The sequence below is a fragment of the Talpa europaea genome, assembly GCF_964194135.1.
Source record: "Talpa europaea genome assembly, chromosome: 7".
Lineage (NCBI taxonomy): Eukaryota > Metazoa > Chordata > Mammalia > Eulipotyphla > Talpidae > Talpa > Talpa europaea.
This window is the reverse complement of record NC_140074.1, coordinates 99,091,341-99,106,177: the sequence shown is the minus strand read 5'-3', so window position 1 is coordinate 99,106,177 and position 14,837 is coordinate 99,091,341. Positions and strand designations below refer to the sequence as shown.

Below are 14,837 nucleotides of genomic sequence, written 5' to 3'. Positions count from 1 at the left end.
CACAAGTAATTTTCAAATTGCAATTATTTCTCACATTGCTGTCAGCTGGGAAAAAAATCAATACTGGAAATACATAAAACACACAGTTTAAATAACATTGTATTCATAAATAGTAAAACCCAGTATTATCAAAACACATACCTAGGCATTAAGCTCCTATTTTTTTCATAAAACATCCTTAAGTCTTGAGGACTATTGGCCTGTTAAAAAAAAAAAAATGAAGGTTTAATTTTCCTAAACAACATGGGCAAGAATCATAAATCACATGATCAATGTTCAAAATTCTTACTATAGAATACAGATTCTAACTTGAAAGCAATGATTACTAAAGAAGTCACAGCTGAGCACTAAGAACTTATAAAAACCTCTGAAATTATATGCAAATTCTGCATATCTGGGCATAATATATCTTTTCTGATGTCAGATTCTAAGAGCTAAAACTCAAGAGAAGGTTAAGGACCACTAGTTGGAAGAGAACATACCCTACCCAATAGGTACATTTTTAAAAAATATTTTATTTTATATAATTCTTACATCATTTTTCATTTTTACACAATGTATGCATTTTCATTTTGGTTATATTCCCCATACAATTGTACCCCCCCTTATTTTGACCCTAATCCTTCTTCTCCCCACTCCCTCCCCAAGTGTGTCTCTGGTTTATAGTTGCTTGTTGATTTTGATTTTTACTTTGTATTAATTAGTCTTTTTCCTGGTCCCTTATTTAGGTTTTCTAAATTCCTGCTATGAGTAAGACCATCTGGTATTTTTCTTTTTCTTTCTGACTTATTTCACTGAGCATGATCCCTTCTAGCTCCATCCATGTTGCTGCAAACTGCATGTATTTATCTTTTTTGATTGCTGAGTAATATTCCATTGTGTATATGTACCACATCTTCTTGATCCAGTCATCTATTTTTGAGCATTTGGGTTGTTTCCATAGCTTAGCTATTGTAAAGAGTGCTGCTATAAACATAAGGATGCAGGTGCCCTTTGGAATTAATGTTTCCCAACAGGTACATTTTTATTGTATAAAATTGGGGTATATTTTATCTTAGGTCTTGAAGAAATGAGAACTAAGCATACTGTTTCATTTCTGTCTTTCCATAGCAACAAGTTAGCACTTTTATGAGAGGCACTATATTAATAAAGCTGCATCTACATATAACCTAGATTGAGAAATTAGTGTTTAACCTGGCTGAGACTGGATACTGGATAACTAATTTCACTTTGTTCCAGTTTTCAGATTCAAAAAACCTCTTTATAACTGGGCAATGTAAATTCAAGAGGAATCATTATGATTACATTTGAGAGGGCCTTTTTTTGATAAGATGTTAGGAGAGAAAGAGAAGCTCAAAATAATTTCCATAAATTCAGAAACAATTTGCTCTCTCACCCAGCAGCAATAGTAATAGAGAATTGGTGACAGTTCCCTGCAACCTTCTCAGACCAGTCCTAGTTTTCATTTGGATTCCAGGCTAAGCAGGGAATGCTGACATCACTGTTCACACCCATTTCCCAACAGACAGCCCTGAACCTGGATAATTTTCACTAGCCTGGAAATCAAAAGAAATGCTTCACACCCAGTCCAACAATAAAGGAAAGGCAGATCAAAATGGAAAAGAAAAAATGTTCTGGCTCTATAGTAACTTTAGCCTGTAAAAAAAAAAATCCATTAAGTAACAAAGGAACCAAAAACATCACTTTCAAAATATTCCCCATTTTATAAGTCAAAGGCAACTGCAGGGGCTCCCTGGTGGCACAAGGAGTTAATACGCAATTTATGAAGCGATCCGCAGCCACGGCAGCATGAGTTTGATCCCCGACCAGGGAGATACCCACATGGCGCAACAGACCTCTCCTGACTCGCCCACTGCTCCCCTGGGCAGTATATTTCAGCCAATTCGCCTGTGCTGTTCCCCACTCAGTCTCTGGTGAATCCTCTCACCCCCCCAACACCTCTGGCCTGTACCCCAATTCTTATATACATAAATAAATCTTTTTTTAAAAAAAAGGCAACTGCAAAATGAGATCCCAAAACTGAGCACTAAGAAAAAAGGTCTCAGGTTACCTGAAAAGGTGGCTTTCCAACTAGGCATTGATATATCACTGTTCCTATGCTCCACAAGTCTGCCTTAGCATCATAATGTTGAGACATAATAACCTCAGGTGCCTGGGGATAAAAACATTCAAGACACATGCATTATGCTATTTATATATTTGATATGCATTTATTAATTAGTTGGCAAAGGTCACACTCTAACAAAACTTGAAAAATAAAAATAACACATTGTGGTATTTCCCTAATCAAATGATCCTGCAATGAACTTAGAACTATATTCTTCAATTAAGATTTACTCATAAATCCCCAAAACAATGTTGCATGAAAAGAAGTTGTAGAAACAAACATTAGTATACAACAAATACAGTTAAGAGTACTAAAATAATAATAAAGAAAAATTCACACCAATTATGAGAGGTTATTTCTGGGTTGAGGAAAGTGGAAGTGAGGAAAAGGAGAGGTATAAAAGGACTTGGACTGTCTCTGAAATACCTGCTTTCCAAAAAAAAGATCAAGGCAAACAAGGCAAAATGTTAACTTTATTAAAAACCCATGGTAAGTACACAACTCTTTGTTATATTATTCCCTTTTCTTCTGTCACTGGAAAGTTAGTAAGACAGAACAAAAATTGTGATGCAAAACACAAGAATAAAAACCATCTTAAAAGCAAAGGTATCTCACCTTTCTGCCATGGACGCCTAGAGTAAGCATCACTAAAGTCTTCCCTCACACTACCATAATGTCTAAGTCAGTCTCTGAATTACCCAGGTAGTTACAAAAGCTGTCCCAGGCAATGTGTGCTTTAAAACAACCAATGAGAGTCCAAGGCACCACTGTGGCCAATGCGGATTGCTCACAGGCTGTGTCATGATATGTGAAAACACTGAGTGCTCCAGAGGCTTTAGGTTTGTGACATACGCCACCATGAAGAAGTAGGTACAGCCACGAATGCAAGGTGACACAGATGGATGGAAGAGTTGTGGAATCAAAGAGGGTTTGTTTCAAGAGAAGATTCTCAAAGACCTGATACCCACTTAACTTTTAAAAAGATTTTTTTGGTGGCATTAAGGTGACACACTGAAGAATATCACCTAAAAATTTTGAATAGTATGGGAAAAGTAAAGTGATTGTAACTGACAGAGGCAGTGTCAAGAAGAAGACTTTTGCTTTTGTAAGCTTTGATGACCATAACTCCATAGACAGGAGTGTAATTGTAATTCAGAAATACCATACTATGAAGGGCTGTGAAGTCAGACAGCCCCTATCTAGGAGAGTAAGTGCTTCATCCAGTCAAAAAGGTAGTTATGGAAACTTTGATGGTGGCCATGGAGGTGGTTTTGGTGGGAATGAAAAGTTCGATCATGGAGGAAATCAGTGGTCTATGTGGCTTTGGTAATAGCTGAGGTGGATATGGTGGCAGCAGAGATGGCTAATATGAATTTGGTAATGATGGGAGCAATTTTGGAAGTGATGGAAAAGACAATGATTTTAGCAATTACAATAATCAATCTTCAAATTTTGGACCCATGAAAGGAAGAAATTTTGGAGAAGCACTGGCACCTAAGGTGATAGAGGCCAGTACTTTGCCAAACCATAAAACCACAGTGGCTACAATGGTTCCAGCAGCAGCAGTAGCTATGGCAAAGGCAGAAAGTTTTAATTCTGCCAGGAAACAAAGCATAGCAGGGCCTCCCCTGGTGGCGCAGGCGGTTGAGCACAGCACAGTGAAGCTGTCAGCAGCCTCTGCAGTGCTGGTTTGGTCCCGGCCGGCAGGCGAGGGTCCCACATGACGCAGCAAACCTCTCCTGTCACGCCTGCTGCTCCCCTCAGCAGTGTATTTCGTCAGTCTGCCTGTTCTGTTCCCCACTCTGTCTCTGGTGAATCCTCTCACCCTCCTGCACATCTGGTCTGTACCTCAGTTCTTGTATAAATAAATAAATAAATAAATAAATATTTTTAAAAAAAAAAGAAGAAACAAAGAAACAAAGCATAGCAGCCAGACAAGTGATAAAGAAGCATTTGATACAACAGATTTGAGGATTCAGCCAAGCTCTATGATGGCAGGGCTTTGCTGCTATAAAGAAGACATGTATTAGGTAACACTCATATATATGGGCAAACAACTTGAGGGCCGTATTTGTGACTAGCTGTATAACAGATTATTTAAGTTTCTGTTCTGTGGAAAGTACAAAGCATTCCAACAAAGCATTTTAATATAATTTTTTTTTCTTTTTCACCCATGCTGTTGATTAAAAATGTAATAGTCTGATCATGATGCTGAAAAAAGTATCTTAAAAAAGACATTTTTCTGCTTTGTCACAGCTACTTTTCCAATTCTCATCAGATGTTGCTTTTTAAAAGTAGTACCAATCAGGACAGACATTAAAAAGAAATGTTAAATATACTTAGTGAAATCTCTTTTCCAAGCGTAACATTTTTATTTATTGTCCCTATTAAGTTTCCTATTGAGTGAACTTCCTTTAATAATCAACCCAAGCTTTCTCTATATCCTCAAGGTTATTATTAGTTTAAGGCTGAACTAATTTTACACAAAGAAGCACAAAAAGAATCTTTAAATTACATTTAATTACAAAACTTATCATATAAGCAATATAATAATGATTGAAAGCAAATCTAATGCAAAACTTTTTTTTGAACGTTGGTTACTAGTTCCCTTGAAATCAAAGTTTATTTAAGAGGAACCCTTAATTGAACAGAAACATAAACTCATTTTAAACTTAGACTTGAAACAGATACATTTATTTTCTTTGCAGAATTCCAAAGTTTAGGTATTTCCAGACTTAACACTTCACATTAGTTCAGAAATATAGCTCGACATGACAATATTGTATGAAAAGACAAAGATGAAAGCTAAAATTTTTCAGGTTTCAGAGAGATGCTAATTGAAAAACTTGTATAAGAGACAACATGCAAAAACTGAGCAAATCCTAAAGCTCAAAAAGTACCCCCCAAAATGTTTAAGTACTCCTAATATTACATATCAATGTGCGGATGACCATACTTCATGACTTACTTTCAAAGTCCACTATGTTAAAACAGAAGTTATCTGTATTACAGCATTACAGGTAATAAAATCAATGCTAATAATATAAAGAGCAATTCAGACTGTATATAATATCCCATCTTATTTGGAAACAGGCATTATACTTCACTTTCAATGCTTATGGCACATGCATTATACACAGGAGGACACAAACAAACTCACCATGTACATTGGGGACCCACACAGTGTTGCAGCCATCATATTACTCTGTAGGTAACGAGCAAAACCAAAATCCGCTATTTCACATAATAAAAAAGAGAAAAAAAAAATGACACCTTTGCTCACACTTAACTGTGACCATATGATTCTTCAAGACACAAGAGGGCACAAAAGAACAATGAGAAGCTAACAGAATATTAAATAATACTGTCCACCAAAGAAAACAGTAGACCTCAATTTCAACAAGCTAAGAAATAGTAGTAATCACCAACTATACAAGTCACGGCTCTGCCAGTTTTGTAACCAAGGAGCACCAAGTTTTGCCAGAGAAAATGCTAATTATAATAACTGATTAATTAATACAGCTCTCATTAAATGCCAGGTATAGAATTTGAAGTGGTTTTTTCTCTTTGTAGATACCAGATATAAACAATCAGAAATTTCTTTAAATACTAATAAAAAAATTTTGCTAACAACTGCTAAAGAAAAGTTTAGCATTACAAAATGCTTCAAATAATTTTGAGATAAAAGAGTGCTAAAAAAAATATTGCCAAATAAGAGAGCTAAATTAAATACTCTCTTAGATAGATGCCTTATATTCAAATCTCAAACTGTAAAGAATCAAGGTTATTAATTTGCTGCCAACAACCTAATACATAAGCTTCCCTCTGTGAGAAGCAAGATAAACTGCTGGAATTCATGTTTAGATTTCTTAACATAGGCACTTAAGCCCTCTCTAAGATTTAGCATATTCTGTGAATAACATAAAGGATTCACATCTAAAAGTACCTCACTGAACTCAAGATACACCAATAAAATTCATCAATCTAACAAAGATGAATTAAAATTATCTAAACATACTTAAGTCTCAAAAACATCCTTTGTATGAAACAATACATGGCCACATATACCTATTTTGATGCGAATACCACTGACACTTGACTTCCTGCGATTCGCGTAAGAGAGCAAGATGTTCTGTGGTTTGAGATCCCTGTGGATTATTCCCTTGCTGTGCAGAATTCGCATGGCAGCTGCAATCTGATGCAGAAACACTCTGATGGTATCTTCACTAAGGGTTCCTTTAGCTGTTAGAAAAGGAGGCACATAAATATTTAAGCATACAAAATCAAATACCATCTGCGTATGTCATCAACAGAACCGAATTTGTGAAAAAGAAGATGGAGAGACTAGAAACAAGAAGTCACATTTCATTTCTTTACTTCAATGATTTAAGTCTATTAAGAGATATCAGCTTAAAATTTTAATCAATCTGCTGTAAAGAAAACCAATTTACATTTGCACCTTTTTTTCAGTTATTTTTCTGTTTCCTGTCCCATTTTTATTGTGGAAAATACCCACACTGCTCTGAATACAGTAAGCTAAGTCTCCTCAAAAAAGTGAAAAAACAGGGCCTCCCCAGTGCTGCAGCGTGTTGAGCGCAGCACGGTGAAGCTGTCCACAGCCTCTGCAGTGCGGGTTCGATTCCCAGCCGGCCACGGAGATTCCCACATGGTGTGGCAGACCTCTCTAATAATGGACTAACCACATGGGGTTGTTTTATTGGTGATAAGTAAGACAGTGCATTTAATAATGAAGACTTTAAAAGTACTGGCACATAAAAAGTACTTAAAATGTAGTAAGTACACAAATGTAAACTTTTTGTTACAGAGGATCTAAAAGTCACAAGTGCTATTATTAGAGAAATGCAAATCAAGACCACAATGAAATATCATCTCACACTTGTGAGAAACAAGAAGTGCTGGCTAGGAATGTGGAGAAAAGGATCCCTCCTATACTGCTGGTGAGAATACAAACCATTCCAGCCCTTATGGAAAGAAGTATGGAGGTGTGTCAAAACATTACAGGTGGATATGCCATTCAACCTAGTAATTCCACTCGTAGGCATTTATCTAAAAATTTCAAAACAACACTAATCCAAAAATTTAGAAACTTGCATTCCCATATTTACTGTAGCGCTATTTACTATATAGCTGAACAATGGAAACAACCTAAGTGCCCCAAAACAGATGACTGGATCAAAAAGTAGGGTATTTATACACAACAGAATACTACTCAGCAATCAAAAAAGATAAACTCATGCCATTTGTAGCAACATGAATGGAGCTTGAAGGATAATGCTAAGAGGAATAAGACAGAAGGTAAATACTGGATGGTGTCATTAAAATGTGGAATATGGGGGCCTCCCTGGTGGCACAAGGGATTAAGTCTCACTCAGCACTATGAAGTTGTCGGCAGACACTGCAGCACCAGTTTGACTCCTGGCCATGGAGCTGACCCACATGGCACAGCAGGCCTCTCCTGTCTCACCTGCTGCTCCCCTCAGCAGTGTATTTTGGTCTATCTGCCTGTTCTGCTCCCCACTCTGTCTCTGGGGAATCTTCTCACACTCCTGCACCTCTGGCCTGTACCCCAGCTATTGTATAAATAAAAAATAAATCTTTAAAAAAAAATCACATTAAAAACTGAACAAGTGGGGCCTCCCTGGTGGCACAAGGGGTTAAGACGCAACCTATGAAGCTGTCCGCAGCCACTGCAGCACAAGTTCGATCCCCAGCCAGGGAGCTACCCACATGGTGCAGCAGACCTCTCCGGACTTGCTCGCTGCTCCCCTCAGCAGTGTATTTCAGTCAGTCTTCCTGTTTTGTTACCTACTCTGTCTCTGGTGAATCTTCTCACCCCCCACACCTCTGGCCTGTACCCCAGTTCTTGTATGCATAAATAAATCTTTAAAAAAAAACTGAACAAGTGAATATTATACTTTTAAATTATTTTAAAGATATGCTTTAATTTTGGAAAATTAAAATTTAATTTTGCTACTTGAAATGATTCTGCTTAAAACTTTTATTTATGCCCCAAGATATGTCATTGAATATACGTGAAATTTATTCAGAGTCCAAATTCTAGTTCCCATGGGGAAAAAAAGTAACCTAGTTTAAGCTGTTTCTGGGCACAAATTAGTAAATATTCACAATTTCTATAAATGTGGAATGTGCTCATCTCAACATAATCCTACACACTGAAATTTAACTAACATTGAAAACAATGTTATAAAAGCATTGCCAACATCAAAACTCTCTTGAGTAACTGAAAACTTGAGCAAGTTAACCCCATGTAGGCTCATCAGTAGCTGCCACCCTCAATGTATTCTGCTAGAACTAATGTTAAAGTACCATTTACTAATTCATTTAGAATCTGCCTTATTTTAAATGTATAATTGGTAGAAAGCCTTCTATTTTAAGAATAAATAAAGCAAATACGGGACTAAAATAACTATGTTGTGAAATAATGCATTAGATCTCCCAGACTCTGGACATTCAGATCTTTTAGACAAGTGCTCTCTGATTGAAATGTAATGAGCCACATTTAAACTTTAAATTTTCTAGTAAGCATATTTTTAAAAGTAAAAAGAAACAGGTGAAATTAATTATAGTACATCCAAAATTTTTCCAACTGGCAATCAATAATAAAAAGTTAATGAGATATAATCATTCTTTCCTTCCTATGAAGTGTTCAAATTCCATTGGATATTTAACATTAGTACATCTCAATTTGGACTAATCACATTTTAAGAACTCAAGAGCTCCATGTGGTTAATGGCTACCATACTGGATGGTACAGCTCTAGAAAACACCTTGAGGACCAGATTTATTTTACATGTCTTTATCCATGTTTTCAAACTACAAAAGATTCTCTAAGGAAGAGAAGTACTGGGAACAGGTTAAACATCCTAAACAAAATTCACATTGCAACTAAGTCATCTAAATAGTGGAACTTAAAAAATTGTTTGCCTGATGCCAATGTTTGGCTCATAGGCTCCACACTTTGATCTCCTAACACTATTGTGCTGGAATATCACATAGAGTTCAACATCAAAGACAAAACTGCTGTCAAAGCTAACTTAGGACCTCCCCGGTGGCGCAGCAGTTGAGCGCTGGGTTGCGAAGCTGCCCGCGGCCTCTGCCGCGCCGGTTCGATCCCCGGCTGCTCCCCGGCCACTGGAGGAGGGTCCCACATGGCGCTCAGACCTCTCCTGCGGCCCTCTGCTCCCCTCAGCAGTGTACCTAGGTCCTTCTGCCTACTCTGCTCCCCACTCTGGCTCTGGTGAATTCTCTCAACCTCCCATGCTTCTGACTGTACCCAGTGCAAACAAACAAACAAACAAATAAATAATACGTACCTCTTTTAAAAAAAAAAAAAGCTAACTTAAATCTGCTACCCCACAAAGCATGCCTGTATCAGTTTACATGACTTCAGTTAATTAAGAAAATTGATACTCAAATGAGGGCTCTAACCTGATAAGGTGCTACTCAATCTGACCCAAGCTGACAGTTGCTTTTGTTGGTTCACTAAGAATGACAAGAAACTCTAGATTTAGAGACTGATTCAAAGAAAGTAGAAGCAGTGTTTTCTAGTTTCAACTCCTTTCCACCTATACCTATCTCACTGCATTCTATTAACTTCTAAATGGCATGCTGAAATTTACTTTTACGAAGTTGACATTTATTTAAAAATCTCATTGGACTGGATATTAGCTAGACTTAATTGTGGTGATCATTTCACAATATATACAAATATTTAATCTCATGTTGTACATCTGAAACTAATACAATGTTACATGTCAAATATATCTCAATATTTAAAGTATCGCATTTGGGAAAAATACAAATTCAGGTAATGGTTGACTCTGAGGAGGAAGGATAAAAGTGGGACTTCATAAGGGAACTTAGCTGATAATTACAAGAACTTTGATTGTATTAAAAATTTCTTTTTTTTAATTGTGGGATAAGGTATATCAGTGTTCTTTATATTATTCTCTACACAGCTCTTAAATATCAGTGATATATTTTATTTATTAAGGACTTTTGATTTCTCATTTTTAATTGTGCTCCTTTAATTGTGCTAGGTGAAATTAAACATTTTAATATGCTGCTTCTCTTCTGTATATTGTACATAGCTTTTGTGAGTGTCTTAGTATTTTTTTTTTTTTAAGATTTATTTATTTATTTATACAAGCACTGGGCACAATCAGAAGCGTGTGAGGGTGAGAAAATTCACCAGAGCCAGAGCAGGGAACAGAACAGGCAGACTGATGAAATACACTGCTGAGGGGAGCAGTTGGCGCCGCAGGAGAGGTCTGCGCGCCATGTGGGTCCCTCGCCAGCAGCCGTGGATTGAACCGGCGCTGCAGAGGCTGCGGGCAGTTTTGCAGCCCAGCGCTCAACCGCTGCACCACCGGGGGAGACCCTATCTTAGTATTTTTTTGCTATCAATTACCATGATCTATGTATAGGTTAAGCTATTACCCTTTTATTATCTTTCTGCATATGTCCCTCACATCCTTTAAGTGGTAAACAAGCAGATGCTGGCCTCATCTAACATTATTTAAAACATTACTTTGAGGGCCTCCTCTGGTGTCACAGGTGGTTGAGCGCAGAGCTATGAAGCTGTCTGCAGCCTCTGCAGTGATGGTTTGATCCCAGCCGGCAGGCGAGGGTCCCACATGGCAAGGCAGACCTCTCCTGCCTCGCCCGCTGCTCCCCTCAGCAGTGTACTTCAGTCAGTCTGCCTGTTCTGTTCCCCACTCTGTCTCTAGTGAATCCTCTCAACCTCCCGCACATCTGGCCTGTACCCCGGTTCTTGTGTAAATAAATAAATAAAAATCTTCAAAAAAAAAATTACTTTGAAAAGACATCATTTGATCTGAAAGAAAGGTCTAATTTTGGTTATGGTTATGGCAAAATTACCACTTGTACAAATTACCACTCCTACATATATATACTTAGAATGCAAAAATTCAAGTACCTCTAAGTACTATAATCTTTGTCACAAAGTAATTTCACTGTTATCTTTAATCCCTTAGAATATTTGTTTTTAATATACAAGAAATATTCATATTAATAAACATTCTTGGATACACTTTTCCGTTTTCTGTTTTTTGTTGTTATTTTTTTTTTTTTGAAAGAAATGAAAGGGACTAAAAGTTCACTGATGGTAACCCAGTACAGTCTTTTGAAGAAGAGAAGTTCCATTTGGCTTTCTCTCAAAACACTGTCAGAGAGAGTCACATATGAAAGTAAGTACTTATACAAAAGTGTTGGAACAAAACCACTACAAACAACAGTTGGTCAACAAAGTGACAAGAAAACAAATACACAAAATTAACTGCATGTTTCTATACATGTGCAGAAACAGGAAAGTATATTTCAGAAGTAACTCTCAAATATAGTGCTAAACAAAATATAGTGCTATTTTCACTGAACAATGACACACAAAAAAATTACCTTGCAAATAATCTGCCAGGTCTCCACCATTACAATACTAAAATATAAAAGAAAACATATTTAAAATAAGGAAATTGATTCAAGATTAATGAAATCCATTATCAATTAATTTTAATTTAAAAGATAATTTGTATGTAATGTAAATCTACTCTAAATCTAGTCTAAAAAATAAGATTATATTGAAATTTTAAAATTTTGTATTTCTTAAAGTAGAATTTGTGGGGGTTTTTTTGTTTTATTTTTTCTTAAAATAGAATTTGTATCACCAAATCAGCTTTATTAACTCAAAATTTCAAATAACAATCTATAATCAATTTAAAAATATATGTTAATTAAAAGGAATTTGAAGTAAAAGGGAAGTTTGTTAATACCTACCTCCATCACCAGAAAGACAGAGTTGGGTAATTCCTGAAAAGTAAACATTAAACTTTAAGTATCATTTAGAGAGAAAAATTAAGTGCAAAATTTTAAAATGTTCATAAAAGTACACATGTTCACTATTAAGCAATGAAATAAAATAAAATCACAAAATCCATTAGTTAGAGAAACTTAAAGTCCCCAACACAACAATTTAGACTTGAAAGCCTAATCAAGTTTTGATGACATTATCATAGTCATCAAGAACTTCAATCCTGTTTATGGAAAGAACTAAAGAAAGGTCTATATTTTGGTTATGGTTATGGCAAAATTACCACTTGTACAAAAAAGGATTCTCTGATTCTCAGAGAAACACTTCCACTTTGAGAAGTTTATGACTTGATAATCCTCCCTAGTAATGCTAAATGCATAGTCTGATTTCTGGAATTTATTACCCAGGGGGCTTAGTTCTTTTGTTTATCTGGCTCTTAAGTTTGTTATTGTTGGCAAAGGGAAGGCATTTCATCCCATCTTGGTAACAGACTGATTTTAAGGAACTGAGATATCTTACTATGTCTTAAACCAAAGCACTCCAGGTAGGTTGCTCACGTAAGTAATTCAAAGATTGACTGCCTGTTTCTTCAATAACAATTTTATAGGTTTAATTAAATTTTAAATTGGGCTTCTTTGCAGCTCAATATGAGCTAGTGTTCAAATGAGATTCCAGATATACCTTCCACTTGGTTTCCCCAACAAGCTGAATTCAAGAATAAGGTATTTCATGGGAAAACAAAAAAGAGGGTAGGGCAGAAAGGGAGCAGGTCTAGGGCAATATTCCAGAGTATGGTTCAAGGACTAGTGTCAATCAGTGATTTATTTGGTTGAAGCCCAAAAGAGATAATTATAGAAATTAAGAATAAGAAAGTTAAAAGGTTCAAAGCAACTTAAGATAATTTTATGTCTATTAAACCTAATAATAAAAAGTTTGCACATCTGTTTGCAGGTCTTTTTAAATTCCAGTATACAGTAATTTATTTTTATTGGATTTCATGAAAATATCTGTTCACCAGATTAGAAGTAAAAAGCAATGCCTCTCAGCAACTAGTACTACTTCCATGCAACAAAGAGCAATACAAAAGGCTACCACAAAGTGATTTCAATCATGTTCAACAAGCATCTAGATGCCACAAGTCAAATCCTGAATTAAATTACGTTCTGCAAGAAACTCAGGTACTTATATTGATTTAAAATATTGAAACATGCAGTGCCCAATTCTTTGATGACCTCTTTCCCCTAAGAGGTATTTGGAGATTCAGAAGAAGAGCAATGCCCCTGCTTCCACTACACAGTGAGAAGTCCTGTTGAAGTAGGATCACATGGAAAGCCATGTTGCAAGCCTAAAACACACACTTGGCTTTTCTAACAGCACTCCTATAATAAAAAAAAAACTTAGCTGCCAGGATGCTAAAAAGATTGTCTATAAGCAATACTTCCTTTTATCCTAAATAAAAATTTATTTCTAAGAGATTAATCATCTCTACTATAAACTAGTCTTATCACAAATCTGATCAAATCTAGACCAACGTCCTATCATCCTTAAATACTCAGAAATCATTAAACATAACTTTCAACAAAGTTACAACTTTTAATTTATACTTTTCAAGTATAAAATACAAAATTATCATCTCAAATCAGCATTGTTTGATCATATAATAGTACCATGCCCTAACTACTGAAGAGGAAAAAGGGGGAAGGTTAAGTAGTCATAAAGAATTTATTTTGACACAATATGAAGAGGTCAAATTCTCATTTTCATATTCACAATTTTGGGGATACACACAACCACTTATCTTTCTCTATTCAGTCAATACATATTAAGACAAATATTTAACAACCTTGAGTTCTCATGCAAACCTTCTTTTGTCTACCTTTAAAGCAATGACAATCTCCACAGGTCAATCATGCTCTTGAACACTTCCTTTCAGATTCCCTTTGTAAAATACCAGACAACTTTTAAATGAAGTACTAAAGAAGTGTGGAGCATGAGTAGCTTCAAGAGGTAGGAAAAGAGTTCTCAAAAGGAAAAAGTGTACAATTTTTAACAAAAGCATCAATTTGACAAATTAAAACTCAAATGATACTGGGGCATCAGGGAAGAATCCAAAGAGACAGATATGTGTAGGATCTGAAAGGCTGAGAAATGAGGCCAATATACCTGTGAGCCAGACCACCAAGGGCTTTCCAAAATTGAATGTATGTTTAGCCCCCTTCCCTAATATAAAGAAATCCCAATTCTCATCTACTCCCCAGCACTTGTATCAGCAAAATTAAACAATGAATTTCATTGTATCATTTCCCTCCTCACACTCCTTTACTCAGGTAAAAACCCAATGACTGAAAAAGGGAAAAAAAGCATTACTGTTATGAACAAATCTATGCCAGTATATGGAAATTTTAATTAAATAAACAAACTGGAAAGCAATTTGAGGAAAAATACAACTTAATAAACTCAAATAAAAAAATGCAAAATTTTAAAAGGTCCATTTCTATTAAAGAAATGTAATTATAATGTAAAACCTTAACATAAAGAAATTCACCATAAATTTCTGCATGATTCTTAAATTAATGTGGAGCACCTCCACCCTGACCTCCCTTCTCCTATAAACCATTTCCAGTGAGGAAAAGAAAATCATCTATCTAATACCCAAAACCTCCACTCTTTCAACCCCTTTGCTGACAGAATGATGATGACCTGCTTCCTGCTGGCACTGAGAAATTTTTTCCATAAAAGAATTCAAAGAAACAGCAGGAAGAACCCTTACTACTGTCGAAGGGATCACCCATAATGACAATAAGGAGAAAATTAGTGAAGGCTTTTAAGAATATTGGTTGC

General features: G+C 35.9%; 1 protein-coding gene across 1 annotated transcript in view; it reads right to left on the bottom strand.

Annotated features, from left to right (window-relative positions):
• Positions 1 to 14,837, bottom strand: part of ULK2 (unc-51 like autophagy activating kinase 2) — a gene marked incomplete at its 3' end in the record, with an annotated part of 80,468 nt that overhangs the window by 50,425 nt on the left and 15,206 nt on the right. The window contains exons 4-9 of the mRNA XM_084236662.1: positions 11,963 to 11,995; positions 11,588 to 11,624; positions 6,197 to 6,370; positions 5,289 to 5,362; positions 2,072 to 2,173; positions 142 to 200 (exon numbers count right to left, since the gene is read on the bottom strand). Of these exons, the coding sequence (XP_084092788.1) occupies positions 142 to 200; positions 2,072 to 2,173; positions 5,289 to 5,362; positions 6,197 to 6,370; positions 11,588 to 11,624; positions 11,963 to 11,995 (479 nt within the window). The remainder of the gene's footprint in view (positions 1 to 141; positions 201 to 2,071; positions 2,174 to 5,288; positions 5,363 to 6,196; positions 6,371 to 11,587; positions 11,625 to 11,962; positions 11,996 to 14,837) is intronic.